The sequence below is a fragment of the Balaenoptera physalus genome, assembly GCF_965194825.1.
Source record: "Balaenoptera physalus genome assembly, chromosome: X".
Classification (NCBI taxonomy): domain Eukaryota; kingdom Metazoa; phylum Chordata; class Mammalia; order Artiodactyla; family Balaenopteridae; genus Balaenoptera; species Balaenoptera physalus.
This window is the reverse complement of record NC_138903.1, coordinates 133003830-133024578: the sequence shown is the minus strand read 5'-3', so window position 1 is coordinate 133024578 and position 20749 is coordinate 133003830. Positions and strand designations below refer to the sequence as shown.

At 56.7% G+C, this 20749-nt stretch overlaps 1 protein-coding gene across 3 annotated transcripts; it reads right to left on the bottom strand.

Annotated features, from left to right (window-relative positions):
* Positions 1-11079: 11079 nt before the first annotated feature.
* DUSP9 (dual specificity phosphatase 9) lies at positions 11080-20521 on the bottom strand. Of its 3 annotated transcripts, none has more exons than XM_082445667.1 (4): positions 20345-20521; positions 14591-14998; positions 12849-13298; positions 11080-12604 (listed from the first exon to the last, which is right to left on the bottom strand). In XM_082445667.1, exons 2-4 carry the CDS (start codon positions 14961-14963, stop codon positions 12279-12281), a joined length of 1149 nt encoding a protein of 382 aa, XP_082301793.1. In that variant the 5' UTR covers positions 14964-14998; positions 20345-20521; the 3' UTR covers positions 11080-12278. The 3 variants fall into 3 exon arrangements, with proteins under 3 accessions (XP_082301793.1, XP_082301792.1, XP_082301794.1); XM_082445666.1 differs by having other exon boundaries at positions 20355-20521; XM_082445668.1 differs by lacking the exon at positions 20345-20521 and adding an exon at positions 15598-15931.
* Positions 20522-20749: the final 228 nt, after the last annotated feature.

Below are 20749 nucleotides of genomic sequence, written 5' to 3'. Positions count from 1 at the left end.
CGCCCCCCGCCCCCTCCCCCCCCATCTCCCTTTCTTCCCCTGCTTCCCATGGCCGTGGCCAGACAGAGCATTCCCAGGGCACGCCTTGCACCGAAAGGCTCTGCAGCCCCTGTCTCTGAGGCTGGAGCAGGGGCCCCTCGGCCAGGAGAGGGCGCTGCTGGGGCCTCAACCCCTGTGCTGGGTCGTGGCTTTGGCACCGCTGGGCTCCAGGCCCTGGGGAACCGGGCTGGGTGGGTCGTGGCTTCCGGTGTGAAGAACGGTGGCAGGTCTTCTGGTCTGTGCAGCCCCTGCCCCTCACACCCCCATTCTGGATCGGGTCGGGCTCCAGAGCCCGGCCTTGCTGGGCCCCAGGCCTTTACTGGCTCCGCTCGGGCTTTGTCCCGCGCCCGTGAGGGGAAGGCTCCTAGGGCCTCTCCTCGGCCCCGGTCAGGGCAGAAGGAGCACCCTCGGGGTTCTGGCTGAGCTGGCCACTCCTTTGTCCCACCGTCACCCCTGCCCACTGGCCCCTGCCAGCCTGCATCGCAGAGCCTGCTGGAGAAGACACTTCTCCATGTCGACCTTTGGGACCTGAAGGGAGACAGCGAGGCCCAGAGCAGGGCTGGCCTGGGTCTCGGGGGTGGGGCTGGGGCAGGGGCCGGGCTTCCACCGAGGAGGGTAGCCATGCACACCTGCACAGGCCCCTGAGCCCGGGGCAAGTCCCGAGGGGGTAAGCAGCTTCCCCCTCTGTCCCCACGGCCAGTTCTAGGCCATCCTTTGCTCTAGGCTTTGGTGTCACACAATGCGGTCCCACCACGCCAGCTCCCCTTTCTCTGTCCATAGCCCGGGGGACCTCAGGCTGCCATAACCTTGGCCGGGTCTCTACAGCTTGGCCTCTTCACCTCCAACGACCTGTCCTGCCTCCCCTTAGCCCCCCACTTGGGACCTTGTCATGTCCTGTCCTGCCACCTCAGACGTCCCCTTCGCTGGCTCTCCTCCCCTCTTTTGGTTGTTCACGTTGGCCTCCCAGCACACTCACGTTTTCTCGCTTTGCCATCAAGATTGATTGGGCCTCTACTTTGTGCCAGGTGCCGAGCCCACTGGCCAAGGTGCCCACCGTCATGCAGGAGGTCCTGCAGTGGAGGGGGTGGGCTTACTCAGGCAGTGGGAATGATCCGCCCAGGGAAGGTAGCAGCTGGTGCTCAGGGAGGCCTCAGCAGGAGCACCAGAACCAGCCTTCCAGAAGGAATCACACTCCTTCGGAGACAGCCAGCTCTTCCAGCCCAGGCTGCAGCCCCATCCTCGCTGCGGAGTCAGGGTCGGGGCCCAGCTCCGGCCGCAGTGACACAGGGTGCAATTTGACCTTCCGCCAGCAGGAGGCGCCACAGTCACAGTTTTCCACGTTCATCAGCCACCTGTTGCTCCTTCAGCACCTGGGGCAGCTGCTCAAAACCATTTCTCCTCCATCCCACCCCCACCCCCCAAATGCTGCCCCAGGGACGTCCTCGCCTGGGGGAGAGGCCTACCCTGCCCATCTGGGAGCAGGGAGACGGGGGACCCCCAGGTCGGGCAGTGGCGTCACCATTCATCCCTCTGAGCCCTTCCCATGGAGGGGGGCAGTTTGCGAGAAGAAAGCTTTGGGGGACCCAGGCCGTGGGAGCATTTCGGGCTCAGGGAAGAGCAGGTGTTCAGGTACTGAGGCTGCGCCGGAGGGACAGGTCACACTGGAGCCCGGTGAGGTGAGAGCCGGGCCTTAGTCTCTGAGCTGCGATGAGCCGCTGGCGGGGTGGGAGCCCGAGAGTGCCCTTGTCCGGGCTGGGGAGGCGCTGAGCTGCTGTGAGTCTGGAGCCGGGGCCAGAGGACTGGCCTTCCCAGGAGTCAGGGAGCAGACTGGATTTGAGGGGGGAGCCCCTGTGGGCGTCACGAGACGAAGCTGTCTCCCTCATTCTGGGCCACACAGGGTGGGTCACACGCTCTGTCCTGGAGCGAATCTGTGGGTGTCAGAAGGGTTAGCTCAGTGGTGAGTCTTTTTAAAAATGTTTTGGCTGCGCCGCCTGGCATGCAGAATCTCAGTTCCCAGACCAGGGATTGAAACCCTGCCCCCTGCAGTGGAAACGGGGAGTCTTAACCACTGCACTGCCAGGGAAGGCCCAGTGGTGAGTCTTTATTGAGCACTTACTGTGTGCCAGGCACCCGTATTAACTCCAACCTCGACTATGAGGTAGCGGCTCTCATGATCATCACCCCCACTTTGGATACTGGGAGACGGGGGCATAGAGGCCGCATAACTGAGCCAAGGCCACGCAGCCTTGGGCTCTACCTCCTGCCGGTCTCTGTGTAAGTGAGGAGGGCTTGCTGGGAACGTGAAGGTCGTGTGGGGGCTTGGGGAGAAGGCAGGGGAGCTCTTCTCCACCCTTCTCTTGGTGAGTGCAAACTGGGCTGGGTGGGGGGCACCCTGGATTTGAGTTTCAGCCTTGCAGGTGGTTTTGTCGCCTTTAACACTCCCTGTGCCTCTAGCTCATTGAGTCAATTCCCTGTGAAATGGGAGTCTGGGTGATGGGGCGAACCCCTCTGGGGTTCAGTGTGAGGGACTGGGCTGACGGCAGGGACACGTCTGGGGGCCATGTCAGAGGGTAAGGTGAGAGAGATGTGCTGACGGAGGGAGATGAAGAGGGACTGGGAAGATGGACGTTGGTCGTGGCGGACTGAACAGGGGGGCTGCGAGGGGGTCTAGGAGAGAAGCAGGCCTATTCAGGGCCCATGGCAGCCATGTTCTCCGCCCAACCCCACCTCTGCCCAGGCACCCCTGTCTCCATCCCTGTCTCTTCAGGTGGGCAAGACACGAAGTACGGAGTGTTTGGGGAAAAAACCAATAACCCGATTTGGTTGATTGAAGGGTGTTGGGACAAGTGGTTAGAGATTGCCCAGAAAAGTGAACTTTCTCAAGAGGGCACTGGGGAGCCACTGGAGGGCTGTAGGGAGGATGGTGACAAGATGAGATTTTTGCTTTAAGACAGTTTTCAGGTATTTTTCAACCCTATCTGGCCCCTCTTGATAAATATAAAAATCTCATCTCTAGATGCCGCCCCACCCAAGCCCCATGGAGATTTCAATAGTTCCCCTCATGCCAGAGAGCCCAGCCTGCCTCAAGTGATGTCCCGAGTAGAGGCCCAGTTGTTTTTTCTCAGTTTATCCTTCTAGTTCTTTCAATTATTGCCTTATGTATTTCTAAGTTAGGTTATTAAGTGCAGATGACTTTAGGATTGCTACGTATTTCGTAAGTTACACATTTGGTCAAAATGGAGCAACATGCATTAATACTAGTAATGCTTTTGCCTTATAGTCGACTTATACAGTGATAGTAGCATAGCAACTATATCTTTCTTTTGGTGAATACTTGCCTGGCATATCTTGTTCAATTCTTTTTCTCTCAAACTTAAATTTTTTTTTACTGAGATATAATTCACACGCCATAAACCTCACCCTTTAAAATGTACAATTTATTGTTGTTTTGGTATACAGATGTCCCTGACTTACAATGGTTTGACTTACGATTTTTCGACTTTTACGATGGTGCGAAAGCAATATGCATTCAGTAGAAACTGTGCTTCAGATTTTGGATTTTGATCTTTTTCCGGGTCAGCGATATGTGGTTCAGTCCTCTCTCGTGATGCTGGGCAGAGGCAACCACCCGAAGCTCCCACTCAGCCACTTGATCACGCGGGTAAACAATGGATACACTTATGACCATTCTATACCCAGACAGCCATTCTGTTTTTCACTTTCAGTACAGTATTCAAGTACATGACATATTCAACACTTTATTATAAAATAGGCTTTGTGTTAGATGATTTTGTCAAACTGTAGGCTAATATGACTGTTCTGAGCATGATGAAGGTAGGCTAGGCTAAGCTACGATGTTTGGTAAGTTAAGTGTATTACATGCATTTTCGACTTAGGATATTTTCAACTTATGATGGGTTTAATGGCATGTAACCCCATCAGAAGTTGAGGAAGATCTGTGTTTACAGTTTACATCATCACGATCTAATTACAGAATATTTTCATCACCCCAAAGGAAAACCCTGTACCCGTTAGTGGTAACTCCCCATCCGGCCCCCACCCCCCAGCCCCTGGCAACCACTAATCTACCTTCTGTCTCTGTGGACTTCCTTATTCTGCTATTTTACATAAATGGAATCACAATATGTGACTCTTTGTGTCTGGCTTATTTCATTAAGCATAATGAACGTTCATCCATGTTGTAGCATGTATCAGTACTTCATTTTATAGCTGAACAATGTTCCATTGTATGGATAGACCATGTTCTATCTATCCATGCATCCCTTGATGGATATTTGGGTTGTTACCACCTTTTGGCTATTGTGAATAATGCTGCTATGATCATTTCTGTGCAAGTTTTTGTGTGGACATACCTTTTCAGTTGCATTATTTGATAGAATTCACCAGTGAAGACTTCTGGGTTTGGATTTTCTTTGTGGGAAGATTTTCAATTACTAATTCAACTTATTTGCTTGTTATAAGTCTATTCAGATTTTCTATTTCTTTTAAAGTCAATTGTGGTCATTTTTGTCTTTCCAGGAGTTTGTCCATTTCATCTGAATTGTCTAATTTGTTGGCATAAACTTGTTCAAAACATTGCCTTATAACCCTTAACATTTTTATAGGTCAGTAGTAATGTCCCTCTTTTCATTCTTTTTTTAAAAAATAAATTTATTTATTTATGGCTGTGTTGGGTCTTTGTTGCTGTGCGCGGGCTTCCTCTAGTTGTGGCGAGAGGAGGCTACTCTTCATTGCGGTGCGCAGGCTTCTCTTGTTGTGGAGCATGCGCTCTAGGCTCACGGGCTTCAGTAGTTGTGGCACATGGGCTCAGTAGTTGTGGCTTGCGGGCTCTAGAGTGCAGGTTCAGTAGTTGTGGTGCACGGGCTTAGTTGCTCCGCAGCATGTGGGATCTTCCCGGCCCAGGGCTCGAACCCATGTCCCCTGCATTGGCAGGCGGATTCTTAACCATTGCACCACCAGGAAAGTCCCCTCATTTCATTCTTGATCTTGGTAATCTTTTTTTTTTTTTTTTTTTTTGACTGTGCTGTGCAGCTTGCGGGGTCTTAGTTCCCCGACCAGGGATTGAACCCGGGCCCACGGCAGTGAAAGCACTGAGTCCTAACCACTGGACCGCCAGAGAATTAACAGGTAATCTTTTTTTCTTTCTTTCTTTTTTTTTTTTTACAGTATTATTATTTTTAAATTTATTTATTTTATTTATTTATATTTGGCTGCATTGGGTCTTCGTTGCTGCGTGCGGGCTTTCTCTAGGTGCGGCGAGTGGGGGCTACTCTTCGTTGCGGTGCGCGGGCTTCTCATTGTGGTGGCTTCTCTTGTTGTGGAGCACGGGCTCTAGGCGCGCGGGCTTCAGTAGTTGTGGCACGTGGGCTCAGTAGTTGTGGCTTGTGGGCTCTAGAGCACGGGCTCAGTAGTTGTGGCGCACGGGCTTAGTTGCTCCACGGCATGTGGGATCTTCCTGGACCAGGGCTCGAACCCGTGTCCCTTACATTGGCAGGCGGATTCTTTTTTTTTTAAACTTTGGGTTTTTATTTATTTATTTATTTATTTATTTATTTATTTATTTATGGCTGTGTTGGGTCTTCGTTTCTGTGCGAGGGCTTTCTCTAGTTGCGGCAAGTGGGGGCCACTCTTCATCGTGGTGTGCGGGCCTCTCACTATCGCGGCCTCTCCTATTGTGGAGCACAGGCTCCAGACACGCAGGCTCAGTAATTGTGGCGCACGGGCTTAGTTGCTCCGCAGCATGTGGGATCTTCCCAGACCAGGGCTCGAACCCGTGTCCCCTGCATTGGCAGGCAGACTCTCAACCACTGCGCCACCAGGGAAGCCCAAGGCAGGCGGATTCTTAATCACTGCAGAGCCACCAGGGAAGTCCCCTCTTTTCATTCTTGATCTTGGTAATCTTTTTTTTTTTTTTGGCCGTGTTGTGCAGCTTGTGGGGTCTTAGTTCCCCTACAAGGGATTGAGCCCTGGCCCACGGCAGTGAAAGCACTGAGTCCTAACCACTGGACCGCTAGAGAAAAGAGCAGGTAATCTTTTTTTCTTGATCAGTCTAAGTAAGATCAACTTTGCTGGTCTTTTCAAAGAACCAACTTTTCACTGATCTTCTGTATTGTTTTCCTGTTTTCTATTTCATTCATTTCTGCACTAATCTTCCATCTGCTTGCTTTGCATTTAGTTTGCTTTTCTTTTTCTAGTTTATTAAGGTATATCATTTGGCCATTGATTTGAGACCTTTTCTTGTTGTTGTTGATATAGGCATTTAAAGATAAATTTCTCTTGTAAACAATATATAGTTAGCTGAATCTTGCTTTTTTGAATCTCTGATTTTTGATTGGGGTGTTTAGACCCTGCATATTTAATGTAGTGATTGATATGGTTGGATTTACATTTGCCATTTTGCTATTGGTTTCTCTATATTGCCTGTCTTTTCGTTCCTCTCTTCCTCCTTGACTGTCTTCTCTTGTGTTAAATATTTTTTAGTGTACCATTTTATTTCTGCTGCTGATTTTTTAACTATATATTTTTGAATTACAGTTGCATTACAGGGACCCCCCTGGTGGCTTAGTGGTAAAGAATCCTCCTTCCAATGCAGGGGACGTGGGTTCAATCTCTGGTCGGGGAGCTAAGATCCCACATGCCGTGGGGCAACTAAGCCCGCACACCACAACTACTGAGCTCACACGCCTCAACAAGAGAGCCCACGTGCTGCAAACTACAGGGCCCATGTGCTCTGGAGCCCACGTGCCACAACTACAGAGCCCATGCGCCCTGGAGCCCATGCACCACATCTAGAGAGAGAAAACCCACAGGCCACAACTAGAGAGAAGCCTGAGCAGACTGTGTGCTGTAATGAAAAGATCTCGCATGCCTCAACAAAGATCCTGTGTGCAGCAACTAAGACCTGATGCAGCCAAAAAAAAAAATAAGGAAAATAAATAAATAAAATAAATATTTAAAAAACCCACAAAGAACAATTGTATTAAAATATGGATCTTAACTAATCACAATCTACTTCATATTAATACTCATTTAATTTTTGGTAAAATGTAGAGACTTTGCTCCAGTATAGCTCCATTCCTTCCTTCCTCTTTTGTGCTATTAATGTCATGTATATTACATCTATATCTGTTATAATATAAACTCAACCGTACAGTGTTATAGCTATTGCTTTATACAATCTTATGTCTTCTAAAGAAGTTAAGAGAAGAAATAAGGAAAAATATATTAAGAGAGACATTTTTATTAACCCAGATATTAATCATTTTTGCTGCTCTTCATTTCTTCTTGTGAATTCAAGTTACTAACTGGTGTCAGCCTGAAGGACTTCTTTTAGTATTTCTTGTAAAGAAGTATACTACCAATGAATTCTCCTAGTCTTTGTTTATCTGGAAATATCTTTTATAAACCTTCAGTTTTTTTAAAGGATAGTTTTGCTAGATATAGAATTTTTGATGGACAGTGTTTTTTTCTTTCAGCTCTTTGATTATGTCATTTCACTGTCTTTTGGCCTTCATTGTTTCTGATGTTAATTTTATTGTGGTTTTCTTCTACATGGGTCAGTTTTCTCCTATTGCTTTCAAAATTTTCTATCTTTGGCTTTCAACAATTTGACTGTGAAGTGTCTATGACTAACTCTCTTTGTTTTTATCTTATTTGGGGTTCAGTGAACTTCTTGGACCTGATTAATGTTTCTCATAAAATTTTGGACATTTCTGTCATTGTTTCTTCTAGTATTTATTCTGAGCCTTTCTGTCCTCTTCTTCAAAACCTCCCATTACATGTATTTTAGAATGTTTGATGTTGTGCCACAGGTCTCTGAAGCTCGATCATTTTTCTCTCTTTTCTCCGCTTGGATAATTTATATTATTGATCTATCTTCAAGTTCAGTAATAATTTCTTATGACATCTTGAACCTACTCTTTAATACTTCTAGAGGAGTTTTCACTTCAGTTATTGTACTCTTTAAATCCATTGTTTCCCTTTAGTTATCGTTTCATAATTTCTGTATCCCTATTGAGAATCTCTATTTGTTGATTCTTTGTTGTCCTACTTTCCTTTAACTCTTTAAAAAATATTTATTTATTTTCTTTATTTTTTTGGTTGCATCGGGTCTTAGTTGTGGCATGTGGGATCTTTGTTGAGGCATGCGGGATCTTTCACTGTGGCACAGGCTCTGCGTTGTGGCGTGCGGGCTTCTCTCTAGTTGTGGCGTGTGGGTTTTCTCTCTCTAGTTGTGGCACATGGGCTCCAGGGTGTGTGGGCTCTGTAGTTTGCGGCACGCGGGCTCTCTTGTTGAGGTGCACTAGCTCAGTAGTTGTGGCACGAGGGTTTAGTTCCCCTGTGGCATGTGGGATCTTAGTTCCCTGACCAGGGATCGAACTCGTGTCCCCTGCATTGGTAGGCAGATTCTTTACCACTGGAACACCAGGGAAATCCCATTTTCCTTTAACTCTTTAAACATGGTTTCTGTTAGTACTTTGAACGTATTTATAATAAGCGCTTTGAAGTTTTCATCTGTTAATTCCAACATCTGGGAACACTCAGAGACAGTTTCTTTTCTTTCTTTCTTTTTTAAAAAAATATGTATTTATTTATATATTTGGCTGCGCCGGGTCTTAGTTGTGGCACGTGGGTTGCTACGTGCAGGATCTTCTTTGCGGCATGCAGGATCTTTAGTTGCAGCGTGTGGGATCTAGTTCCCTGACCAGGGATTGAACCCGGGCCCCTTGTATTGGGAGTGTGGAGTCTTAGCCACTGGACCACCAAGGAAGTCCCCAGAGACAAACAGTTTCTATTGACTGTTTTCCCTACTGTGGGTCACACTTTGCTGTTTCTTTGCATGTCTTGTAATTTTTTTTGCTGAAACCTGAACATTTTATTTTATTTTATCTTTTATTTTTTTAAAAACCATTTCATAGTTTTTAAAAATTAATTAATGAATTAATTTATTTTTGGCTGCGTTGGGTCTTTGTTGCTGTGCACAGGCTTACTCTAGCTGTGGCGAGCGGGGGCTACTCTTCGTTGTGGTGTGCGGGCTTCTCATTGCGGTGGCTTCTCTTGTTGCAGAGGATGGGCTGTAGGTGCGGGGGCTTCAGTAGTTGTGGCTCGTGGACTCTAGAGCGCAAGCTCAGTAGCTGTGGCGCACGGGCTCAGTAGCTCTGCGGCCTGTGGGATTTTCCCAAACCAGGGCTCGAACCCGTGTCCCCTGCATTGGCAGGTGGATTCTTAACCACTGCGCCACCAGGGAAGTCTGAAAATTGAACATTTTAGATAATATTTTTCATCAACTCTGGATTCTGATATTCCCTTTCCCCCTAGAAGTAGTTGTTTTGGCGTGTGTGTATGTGTGTGTGTGTGTGTGTGTGTGTGTGTGTGTGTGTAACTTGTTTGTTTCTTTGTTGTGTGACTTTTCTGGACTAAGTCTGTGAAATCTGTCCCCTTCCTGCCCCACAGTGGGCAGTCAGTGGTGTCTCCACTGAGTTAAAAAAAAAATAGTCCAGTTTAAAATTTAAGCCTGGTTTTCTAGGGGCTGCCCCTGTATCTGCCTAGCTTAGTGGCCGGACAACGATTGGACGGAAACCGTCCTCAAACATCTCAAGCCACTAAGGCTTGTGCGCTCCACTGATGGATCTGTGTGTGGGAGAGGCAGTTCTTCCAATGTTCAGGCTATTTTCAGGCCTTCCCAGGGTTTTTTTTCCACTGACCCTTTTGAGTCTCCTACATACATGTGCACAGCCTCAAGGTGGTCAGGAGAGCGTGGATGGCTTGGGACCTCTCCTTTCTCTAGCTAGGCAGGAATATGCTTGCCCCAGCGAACCACTTTCACAACCTGTCTAGTAGAACTGAGCTGTTGGCCCTTCCCTGTTGTCTGCCCCTGAGAAGTTACTTCAATTGACAATGCCCCCTGGTGTGGATATTGCCCACCACTCCAAATTGACTTAGCCACCTGCAAACCTAGGCAGAGAAGCTGCTGGCCTTCATGAGCTGCCCTGTCCTGGCAGAACCTCCACGCAGTGTAGTATCTTCAAATCTCTCTGGCTCCGACCCCTGTGTCCATTACCACATCTCATCTCACTCTCCCGCCTCTCTCTTTCCCTTATAAAGATGCATATGATGGCATTTAGGGCCCACCTGGAGAATCCAGGACTATTTCCCCATCTCGAGTATCCTCATTGTCTCTGACATTGGAGACTTTCTCTTATTTTCCCATGAGCTCAGCCATCCATTCAAACATGTTTTTAGACTTCATCCTACGTTTTAGAGGTTCTGGACCAGGAGGGTTGCTCTGGACACGTGGTCCACATTGCTCACAAAGCCTTCACTGCCTTCTCACACTGCGCTTGTTTCCACCCACCCTCCAGCTTCCTGTCACTTCCTGCCGTGTCTCCATCACCGGGAATCATGGCTTTAGAACGACCGCTCCGGCTACGGTGTGCAGAAGGCACTGGAGGCGGCCAGAGCTGAGGCTGGGAGGCCAGGAAGGAGCAAGTCCCTGCTGTCACTTCAGGTGGCCCAGTGGCCTCCGCAGGCTCTCCCTGCCCCCAACCCAGGCCTTCGGAGGCCAAATTCCACGCTGTGTCAGCCAGAGGGACACATGCTTGGATGTGCAGTTTTCCTGTGTCCCTCGCCAGCTCGGGTCCTTCTGCAGCTCCATCTCCTCATACTGGGGCTTGGGTTGGACTCTGCGCTGAGTCTCAGGGCTCAGCTACCAACCCCCCATGGTCACTTCTGGGTCCCTGCTCCCCTCTCTGCCACACCGGATTCCCGGCGTCATTTGCCGCTTCACAGGGTCCTAGTCCTGAGCCATGGGGCACAGAGTAGGAGCTCAATGGGTGCTGAGTGAATGGGCGGCTCAGCCAGAGGTTGGGCCGACAGGCAGTGTGGATGCCAGATGGGAAGTGACGTGGGGACGGGGTGGTGCGCGAGTCCCCGAGCAGCCCAGCACACCCCCTCCCCAGGTCTCCCTCCCTGCCTTCTCCCCCAAACTCTCCAAGGTGCTCAGGAAGCTGCTTCCCTCTGTTTAGGATCTTACAGAAACCATTTATTCGGGAACAATTAAAGAAAGAACCGTGGTGTGGATTCCCAAGGGTGAGATGGCCCTGCTGCGGGGACTGCCGGCCCTGGGCCGGGTCCGTAAGCGGGCTGGTGTGTGTGTGAGTGTTGACACACATACGCACACACACGCACACACGCCGCCCATGAGGGGTATGTACTGCAGTGAATGACCGTGTGTGTGTGCGGCTCGGCCCCTTCCCCGCCCCCCAAACCAACCACGGCTGTGTGGGACCCACAGCAGCAAAACCCAGGCCTTCCTCTTCCCCTCCCCCACCCCCAGCTCTTGCTCTGAGACCCCATCTCCTCCGGCGGCAGTTTGACCACCCTCAGTCACAAAGAGCCCCAGTGATCCTGTCAAGACATCTGGGGGAAGAGGAAAAAAAGCATCTTTTCAAATGTCAAGTGGATAAACAGTCAGGGCGCCAGATGTGCGGCCGGGAACCGCCCAGCGGCTCCCAGGCCGGCGCCCTCCCCTCTAGCGCTGCCCAGCAAGGAGCCAGCCAGAAAGGGGCTGTCCCTGCGGACGCTGGGTGGCGGCTGCGCCTCCAAGGCCATGTCCCCGGGGAGGCCCCCAGTCCCAGGAGGCCAAGCCCTCTGCGGAGGAGCAGGGGGTGACTACGCTGGTGGCGGCGGTGCACCCCTCCCCATAAGTAGCCATTTGGGAAGAGGGGTGGGACTGGGAGTCGGTCCCTGGGGCAAACGAGGTGGCCGGAACAGGCCCACGGCCCCCCTGAAAGGGGAAACCACAGGGGGCTCGGGGCCTGGCCGAGCGCACACGGCCTGGGCCCTGGGAACCGGCAAGCCACCTGGAAGGGTCCCTGGGGATGGGAATCCCCACACCCGCCCCCCGAAGGAAAAAGTAACAGTCGCAGAAGAGGCAGGTTCTGGAGCGGGGTTCCGCCCACAAGCAGCTCGGGTCAGGCCGGCGGCCCCAGGCCCGGCCCATAGGCACGTTTAATAGGATTCCCGTGGATGTTTCAAGTGGGTAGGACAGGTCTGTCCCCACCGCCACCCCGGAGGGGCTCCCAGCTCCTGCCTCGTCCCACAGCTCCACATGAGGTATTGTGCTCTCCCTCGCCCCCCCAGGCCAAGCCCCCTCCCGCCTCTTCCCCAGCACGCGGGTGGCTGGGCTGGGCGCACCCGCTGGGGGGCGGCCCGGGGCCCTATGTGGCGTCCAGCTCAAAGACGCCATCGCTGGTCGGCGTGGTGAAGAAGGAGGGCGGGTCGGAGGCGGCCGACTCCTGCCCGCCGCTGCCCCCATCCCGGGCGCGCCGCTCCTCCAGCCGCAGGCTGCGCTCGAAGTCCAGCAGCTGCCCCATGAAGTTGAAATTGGGCGAGATGTTGGACTTCTTCCGCTTGACCAGGTCGTAGGCGTCGTTGAGCGAGAGGTGGAGCTTCTGCATGAGGTAGGCCACGGTGACGGTGACGGAGCGGCTGACGCCCGCCAGGCAGTGAACGAGCACCCCGCAGTTCTGGGACAAGGCCTCATCTAGGTAGGGGCAGAGGGGGCCCGCGTGAGGTGCGGGTGGTGGCCTTCCGGGGGGTCCTCCGAGCTGGGGAGCTGCCCCAGCGCTGCCCGGCCCCCGCAGGGCCGTCCCGGCTTGGCCCGGGGACTCTGGGGAGGCAGCTGAGCCTGGAGGAGGAGCCCAGGTGAGGGAGAGGGAAGACGTGGGAGAGGCCAGCAGCCAGGCCCGGGGGTGGGGAGGGAGGGGGGGAGTGCAGAGCGGACTCACCGATGAACGCGATGGCCTCCGGAAAAAACTGGGACAAGTTCTGGCTCCAGTGGTCCGAGATGGGGATCTGCTTGTAGTGAAAGTCGCCGTTCTTCTCGAAGAGGTTAGGCAGGTTTGGGGTGACATTGAGGATGTAGCGGATGCCCAGCTTGGCCAAGCTCTCCACGTTGGCCGAATCCCGGGCACTGCCCAGGTAGAGGTTGGGCAGGATCTGGACGGGGAAGGACGGCAGCAGCCCCGCTGGGGGGGGTGTGGCACCGTCCGAATCCAGGCCACAGCTCATGGAGTCACGGTCGGGCTCGGATTCCGCGTCGGAGCAGTCGGAGCCCAGGCACAGGCCGCCCAGCCCCACCACTGGGCTGGGCACCGGGGCTGTGCTTGGGCCCCCACGGCTGTCAAGGCTGGTCTCACATAGGTGAGGGCACTCGGCCTGGAATCTGCTGAAGCCACCTGGGAGGGGACAAGGGGAGGATCCCATTGATCTGGCCTCCTGGGTAGCCGAGTGCCCTGGCTGGGGATAGGGACCCCGACCCTGGACAATCCCGATGCCTGAGGGGGCCAGCAGATGTCTCCAAAGGGAACTCGAAAGCCAGCAGTCTGACCTATGCTGGCCTCCCGTGTGGCGTGCTCAGCACTGGTGGCTGATCCTCCGGACGGCACGTGCCCGCTGCAGCTGCAAGACGCCAGGCTGGGGCAGAGCCACCCAAAGAGGGTCTTACACCCCCCAGGGCCAAGCCAAGGCAGGCATGAGGGCTCAACAGAGTTTAGACGTATTGCCAGCCTTGGGGAGGACAGCGGCCATCAGTTAAAGGAGAGGAAAGGTTCAGATGTGAGTTCTCTGCCTGGGTGTCTCCCGATCCAGGTCGACCAGGAGCACCCCGAGGTCAGGGGCCAGGTCACAGCCATGTCTGTGCTCTCTTCAGGGATGAGGTGGACCCCAAGAGGCAGAGAGCCTGGGAGAGAGTGCAGCATTCCACCTGGATGGTCCCAAAGTCCCAAGAAGTGAACATCTCCATCTACAAACAGCTACTATTTCCCTGGGGATGGGGGTGGGGGCCTGGAAATTTGACATTTTATGTATTTCTATGTCCCTGTACATTCAGAATGGAGCAAGGGATGACAGGCCAATGACCCTCCTGGATGGGGAGGTGGGGACAGCTGGCTCTGTAGGTTCATGGGAATCTCGTCCCTACCCTGGATCTCTGGGGGTGTTTGGCTTGGCAAGGAGCCAACATGCCTGTATCAGCCCATCTCCCCTCCACCCCCAAGCCCTGCCATGACCATGGCAGGTGGGGGAGGGGGGGAGGTTTCTGCCTCCTCCTGCCTTCACTGCTTCTCTCCCTCTCTCTTCCCCTCCCCCTTCCAGACCCTTTGCTGAGCGGGATTTGTCCTCTTGTGGCTCCAGCCTCCTTCACCCATGGCTGAGCAGCTGGGGGAGGGGGTGATATGATGGGATGGGGGCTGGGAGCCCGAACTGGGTATTCCATTCTTGAGCATCCAGGGAGCCAGGTCAGGGCAGATTCTCCCCGTTTTCCAGACTCAGAAACTGGGGCTCCCAAGAGTGAAGGACTTCCCCAAGGTCATGCTCAGGGGAGCGGAATCTCACCTCCACTTTAGACAAAATGAGGCCGGGCTTGCCCAAGGTCAAATGAATCATGAGTGTCCTCAGAAGGTGGGGCCCGGCCCTCCCTGGGCTGGGGTCCTCCCCAGGCTGCTGCCCGCGGGCCACCACCCGCACCTACCCTGTAGGTAGTAGGCCAGGTAGCCTTCCTCCCGCAGCTTCTGGAGCAGGGTGCCCAGCACCGACTCGGCCTCCCACTCCTCGGCCTCGGCCTCGGCCTCCCCGCGCCGGTGCCGGCCCCCGCCCTGGTCGTACAGGAGCACCGGGGCGGGCGGGGGCGGCTGCAGCGGCGGCCCAGGCAGGAGCGCGCGCACCGACAGGCTCCCCCGCCGCAGGCGGCGCAGCAGCAGCGCGGGCAGGGCCACGCTCAGCGCCCCGCCGATGCGCGCCGACTCGTACAGCTCGCGGCTGCGGCAGTCCAGGAGCAGCAGCCGCGGCCGCGGGGGCGACAGCTCCCGGCGCAGCCACAGGCACGAGCGGCCCAGACCCTCCATGGGCTCGCGGCTCCTGGCACGTCGGGCCCCGAGAGCTGCAGAGAGAGGGAAGGCGCGCGACGTGAGCCCGCGTCCTTCGTGCCCGGCCGCCAACGGGCGCGGGCCCGGGGGCCAAGCGGGAAGCCAGGCCCGGGTCCTGAAGGCGGGCGCCGAGGGTCCCGCAGGGACGCCCCTCTACTGCCTGATTCTCTTCTCGTACCCCTCCTACAGTAAGGATGTGCAGAAAGGCGCCCCCTGCGCCCCAAGAAAAATGCCCCAGGCAGCCACTCGGCGTTGCTTCCCGTCCCGGGAAGGGAAGTGTGAGAGGTCCCCCAGAACAGGAAGGCTGGGCGTCCAGCGGCCCCTTCGAGAGCCGCCGCGGGTCCCTTCCTGGCCCCTCCTGGGGGCCCAAGGCCGCGGCCATCTCCCCCCACACCCCGTTTCTGCGTCTCTCACTCTGCCTGCCCGCAGTCACTCCCCACGTTCGAGCTTCCGACTTGGGGGGCGTGTGCGCGTGAGAGGGGGTCCAGGCCGAGATCGCCCCCATGGCCAGGCGGGCCCGGGTAATAGAGGTGGTGCCGAGGTGCTGGACCTCGGCCGGCCGGACCTCTCGGAGCTGCCCTCCTCCCCCCGTAGAAAACAAAAGGAGAGAGACCTGGAGCGTGATCCCGCGGCGAGCGGCCGCGCGCGGACGTCCCAGCCACGGCCACCGCGGGACGAGGGGCGCCGTCCGCGGGCAGGGAGTCCCCGAGCCCGGCCACCGGGAAGAGGGCGGGGCAGCGGGGCAGGCGCGCACGTGGAGGCCGAGTCCACTGCCGCCCGCGCACCGGCCGCTTCCTGGCAGTGGGACCCAGCTTCCACCTTGGAAGCTGCTGCCTTTGGACGTGGAGTTGCCGTTTGGAGGGGCGGGGCGGCGGGGGCGGGCTCAGGGGGGCCAGCGAGCCAACGGGTGCCCTCGAAAGCAGTTGAGTGGGCCCTGCAAGTGGCGCGCTGAGCCGGGGCTTCCACCGAAGCGGGACTGGGCCAGGGCAGAGGCCAAGGGCAGGTCAGGGGCCCAGCAGGGGACCAGCTGCAGCTCCCCTGGACGGCGCCAGTCAGGCCCCTGGAGGCAGGGGGAGGGGTGGGGACAAGAGCCCAGTGGCCCTGCCCCAGAGGCTGCCTCCAGCCCTACTCATTTGGGGTGACCATCGCGTCCCCTGACTGGACTTCAGCGGCCCCATCTATATGACAGGCTCCTGATTGGCACCGCCTTGGGCTACCATGGGATGCTGGTGAAATCACAGAGGGGAGGGGGAAGCGGGACCAGAAACCCGCTGCTGCCTTCTGGCCAGAACTCTGCCCAAGGCTAGCTGGAGGGCTGGGCAGGCAGAGGGCAGCTTCTGGGCACCACAATGGCTTCCTTCGTACAGGCCAGGCCAAAGGCCCCAGGAGCCCTGTGCTCTCAGCCCTGAAGCGGGGTGCTCTGCTCTTACCACATTATTGATCCTGGGAGTCACCCCTGGCTCCTCGTTTTGTCAAGAGCCAAGTCATTTCCACTTAAATGTCTATCACATCTGGACATTCCCCTCCGCCCCCTGCACCGGCCTGGGTCACCGTCATAGCTTCCAAAGGCCTCTCCCTACCTCCAGGCCTGTCTGCCTCAACCCCCCTCAGCCCTGCCCTGCAGCAAAGGCCCACGGTGGCCTCCATACCTTCCATGGACACAGGATGGTGAACAGGCAGGACACACCGGGCCCCTGCTTGCACGGCACTCCCAGGCCTGCAGGACAGGTCAGTAATAAACCGAGGGACCGAACAAGATAATACCAGGTGTGATAAGTGCTGAGACAATGAAATGATGTGGGGGAGGTTTCTGAAAAGTCTGGTCTGTGTCCCTTCTCTGCTTAAAGCCCATCTAAAGCAAATAGCAGAGTTGAAGGAAAATGTACAGCAGATAAGATAAAGCTCATACAGCTTCATCAAAAGGTTAAGACTCCTATAGATAAATGGGCAAGGAACCAGAAAAGACTGCATGAAGGAGGAAATGCAATCGGTCCAAGGCGTTTGGGGGAAGGTTCAACCTCAGGCATGGAAGGAAAGCAAATTAAAAAAACAAGGTATCAACGACAGAAAACAAGGTAACACTTCCCACCTGTCACATTAGTAAAATGTTCTCAAAATGAGAGCTCCCAGTGCTGGCGAGGGTGCTGTGAAACTGGCTTGCTGCTCTATTGCTGGTTGCTAGAGGGTTCTCTGTTGGTATGGCCCTTTTGGAAATTAACTTGGTAATATGCATCCAGAGCTGGGAAGAACACCACACCCTCTGGCCGCTTTTGGGAATCTACCCCAAGGAGCTAAGTAAAAGAAGGCAGAGCTGTAACTAAGGAGTGAAGGGTGCAAAGCCACCGGAGGGCCACTGTTTAGGACGGTTCAGTCCAGTGTGACTGCCAAAGACTCCTCTCACGAACCACAAAGTAAGATGAGAAAACTTGGGAGGTAATGCTGGGGAGAGGGCAGCTTACAGAGAGCCAGGTTGCCTCGAAGGGGCCTCCAGTTGCCCCCTTCGTCCCTCCCTCCTCCTCTCCCTCCCTTCCAGGCCCAGTGGGCCACCAGCCTGGGACATGTCTACGTCTCTGGGCTGAGTCCCACCACATGCATCCAGGGGCCTCAGGCAGCTGGGCTGGGTCCCCTTGCCCCTAGTCCCGGCCTCCTCCTCTGCAGCCTGTCCTGATTCTGTTCCTTCTTCAGCCCCCCCACCCCCCCCCCCCAAGGTTTCTGTCTCCCTCCTCTGTGCTCCAGGGCTCAGTTCCCCGAGGTTGCCAGCTGGGCCGGAGTGGAGCGGGGGGCATTTCCTTTCCCTCACTTCCTAGCTCCCAGAGACAGAGGTTGGCTGCCACCTGCCCATGGGCCCCAAGCCTGGGGGCTCCCTCCAGGCCTGCCGCAGCTGTGCGCAGGAGCCTGGGGTGGGCAGGGGTTGAAGGCACCAAGGGGTTCTGCAATGTGCCAGCCTGGGGTGTCTGGCTTGGCAGAGTTGTGGGCAGTGGGGGTGGCAGCACCCGACAGGGAGGTGGAGAGATACGTGTCCCCACCCGCCCTGTCCTGAGGGCTCAGTGTAGTTGGAGAGACGGTCGCCAACCCCGCTGGAGGTAGGAGCTCCTGAGGTGCCTAGGCCTGCTTTCTGGAGAGGGCTCCCTGGGGGAGGTGACCGGAGCCGGGCTGGGAAGCTGAGGATGAGAAGGGAGGCAACTTCTGCAAGGGTGAGGGGAGAGGAAGCTAGGCTCCAAGAAACCCTAACCCCAGCCCCCGGGCTGGGGTTCTGCGGGGCCTGCGCCTCGCAACGCCCGAGGAGGGGCTCCCCTGCGCCTCGCTCCGGACCCCTGCCGGCCAGCCCTCCCGCCGGGAGAGAGCGCTCAGGAGGGGGATTCAATCTCGAAAGTGAGCGCTCGCTGCCCGGCGCCAGCAGCGCCCGCTGCGCCAGCAGCAGGACAGACTGGAACCTGTTGCCACCTCCGCACTGCAGGGCTGAGCGCAGCCAAGCCCCCCTCCCCCGACCCTCGCCCGGCCCGCCCGCGCTCGGGCCCCCGCAGCGCCGGCCCCGCCCCGAACCCGCTCCCCGGGCGCGCCGGGGCCTCGGCAGGCCCCCTCCGGCGGGCGGAGCCAGACCGCGCGCTTCCCGTAGGGTGGACGCTGCGCCCGCCGCCCCAGCTCCCGCCGGGCGCCCCCGGCCCCCGCCCGGCCCAGCCAGTGCCCCTCGGAGGCCGCGGAAACGCTGCTGCCCGTAGGCCTCGCGCGCGCCGCGTGCGCCTTCTGGTCCCTGGAGCCTCCCGAGAGCGGCGCCCCGCCTCCCCCTCCATCCACACCCCCCCCCCCCGCCTCCCCGAAACACACGGTTCCCGCCGGGCCGAGTGGCAGAATTTCGGCTGTCGCGGCCGGGTCACATGGCCAGGAGCAGAACTCCCAGCGACAGCGTTCCTGCCAAATACACTGTCTTTTCCACCAAATCCACTTTCCGCTGGGGATGGCTTTCTGCTTTTCCCGGTCGGTCTCCTCGCGGGACTGGGAGTTCCTCCAAGGCAGGAGCGGGTGTGTGACCGGCCCCAAGCTGGCCCCAGCCCCCAGTGAAGGGCCTGGCACGCGGCGCTCACGGAAGAAATGCTCGTTAACAAAAGAAGGCATGAATGAATGAAACCAATTGTTGCGTGAGGGAGCCCAGGAGGGGACCGCTCCTGCTTTTTTCCTCAGCGGGTCACACACTCGCCCCCACCAGACACGCACAAGCACACGTGCGCACACGGCCCTCCCCCCACCGCACAGGCAGACGGGCACACGTGGCACTCCGACTCCTGCCCCCAGGAAACCCACCTACTACGTGCGTGCCAGCAACTGGGGGCCCTTTGGTTCCAGCTGGGCCGCCTCCATTTCAGTGCCTGCCTCTCCCTTCCTCTTCCCCGCCCCCTCCCCCCCATCTAAGTACGGTACCTTGCACCCCAAGTGCCTTCCTTATCTCTTAGGGAAGAGGCCAAGCCAGTCGCTGGGGAGCCTCAAGGTCTGTTTAGGGAGGCACCTGGGGGGGGGTCTCAGGATGGTGAGCCGCTGCTGCGAAGGCGAGCCAGAGGCGCCTGGCAGAGATGCCACCAAATGCTGCAGCCTCTAGAGCCCGCGTGCCAGGTGTTGGGGGGTGGTGGTGGGAGGGACTCGGGATGTGCTGGGGGATGTTGAGGGCTATTTGCGATGGGGGCGGGGCAGGGTGCTGGAGAGCATGAATCCAGCAGGTGTGCATACATGTTGGGGTGTATGGGAGTGCGTGCTGGGGAGCGGGCCTGGCTTCGGGGAGTGGGGAGGGTCGGCTTCTGAGGTGGGGGTTAGTGTTGGGGTTTGTTCAGGGCTGGGCGGATTGCAGTGTCTCTGGGCTGGAACGTGGGTGGGGTGTCTGTAATGAGCATATGGGGAGTTGGAGATGGTGGGGCACGGTGAGGAGAGCTATGTTAGTGCAGACATCGCAGGGATGTGTTTGGCGTGTGTGCGTGTGTGTGTGTGAACGCGCGCGCGCGCTCGCGCGCCTGGGTGTGTACTGAGGCGTGGCAGCGTCTGGGATGGGTGCTGGCCTGAGTTGGGGACAGTAGTGGATGGTGACTTAGCGGCTGCTGGTGTGTGCACTGCAGGGACCTGGGTCCGCGGTGCATGGTTTGTGCACGCGCGTGTGTCAGGGGGTGTGCGTGGCCATGGACACGGGAGGTGCACGGGCGGGATGCGGGGGGTGTGCGGTGGTAGCACTGAGTGGGTCTCCCAGGGGCGCGTGCGTTGGCTCTCTGGGGTGCGCTCTGGCAAGACTTTGGGGGTGCAGGGTGGAGGAGCGCACGTCGGGGGGCGGCCAGGCAGGGTGGGGGTGGGGTGGGTGCCCGGGCGCCGCGTGCTCCGCTCACCTCCGCTCACCTCCGTTCCGCTCGGCTTCCTGTGCCGGCTCCGCGCGTCGCGGCCGGGAAGTTTCCGAAGCCCGGGCGGCGGGAAGCGCCACAGCCTCTGCCGCCGAGCGCCACCGGAGCCTCGGGCGGCGGCCTCGCTTGGAGCCGAGGGGCCGCCGCCGCCGCCGCCGCCGCTGCGGAGGGAAACTCCAAATCCCGCCTCCGCCGCCGCCTCCTCCTCTCCCGTCGCCGTCTTCTCCGCCCCCTGCCCAGGAGGGGCAATGTCGCCGGCGGCGCGCAGGGAGGGAGCGGGGAGGGGCCGTGGCCTGCCCGGCGTCTCCCTCCACCTCCCCCGTCCGCCTTCCTCCCACCTGCAAGCCTCTGCCCGCTCTGCCCAATGTGGCCCCTCTCTGGGATGTCCCCTGC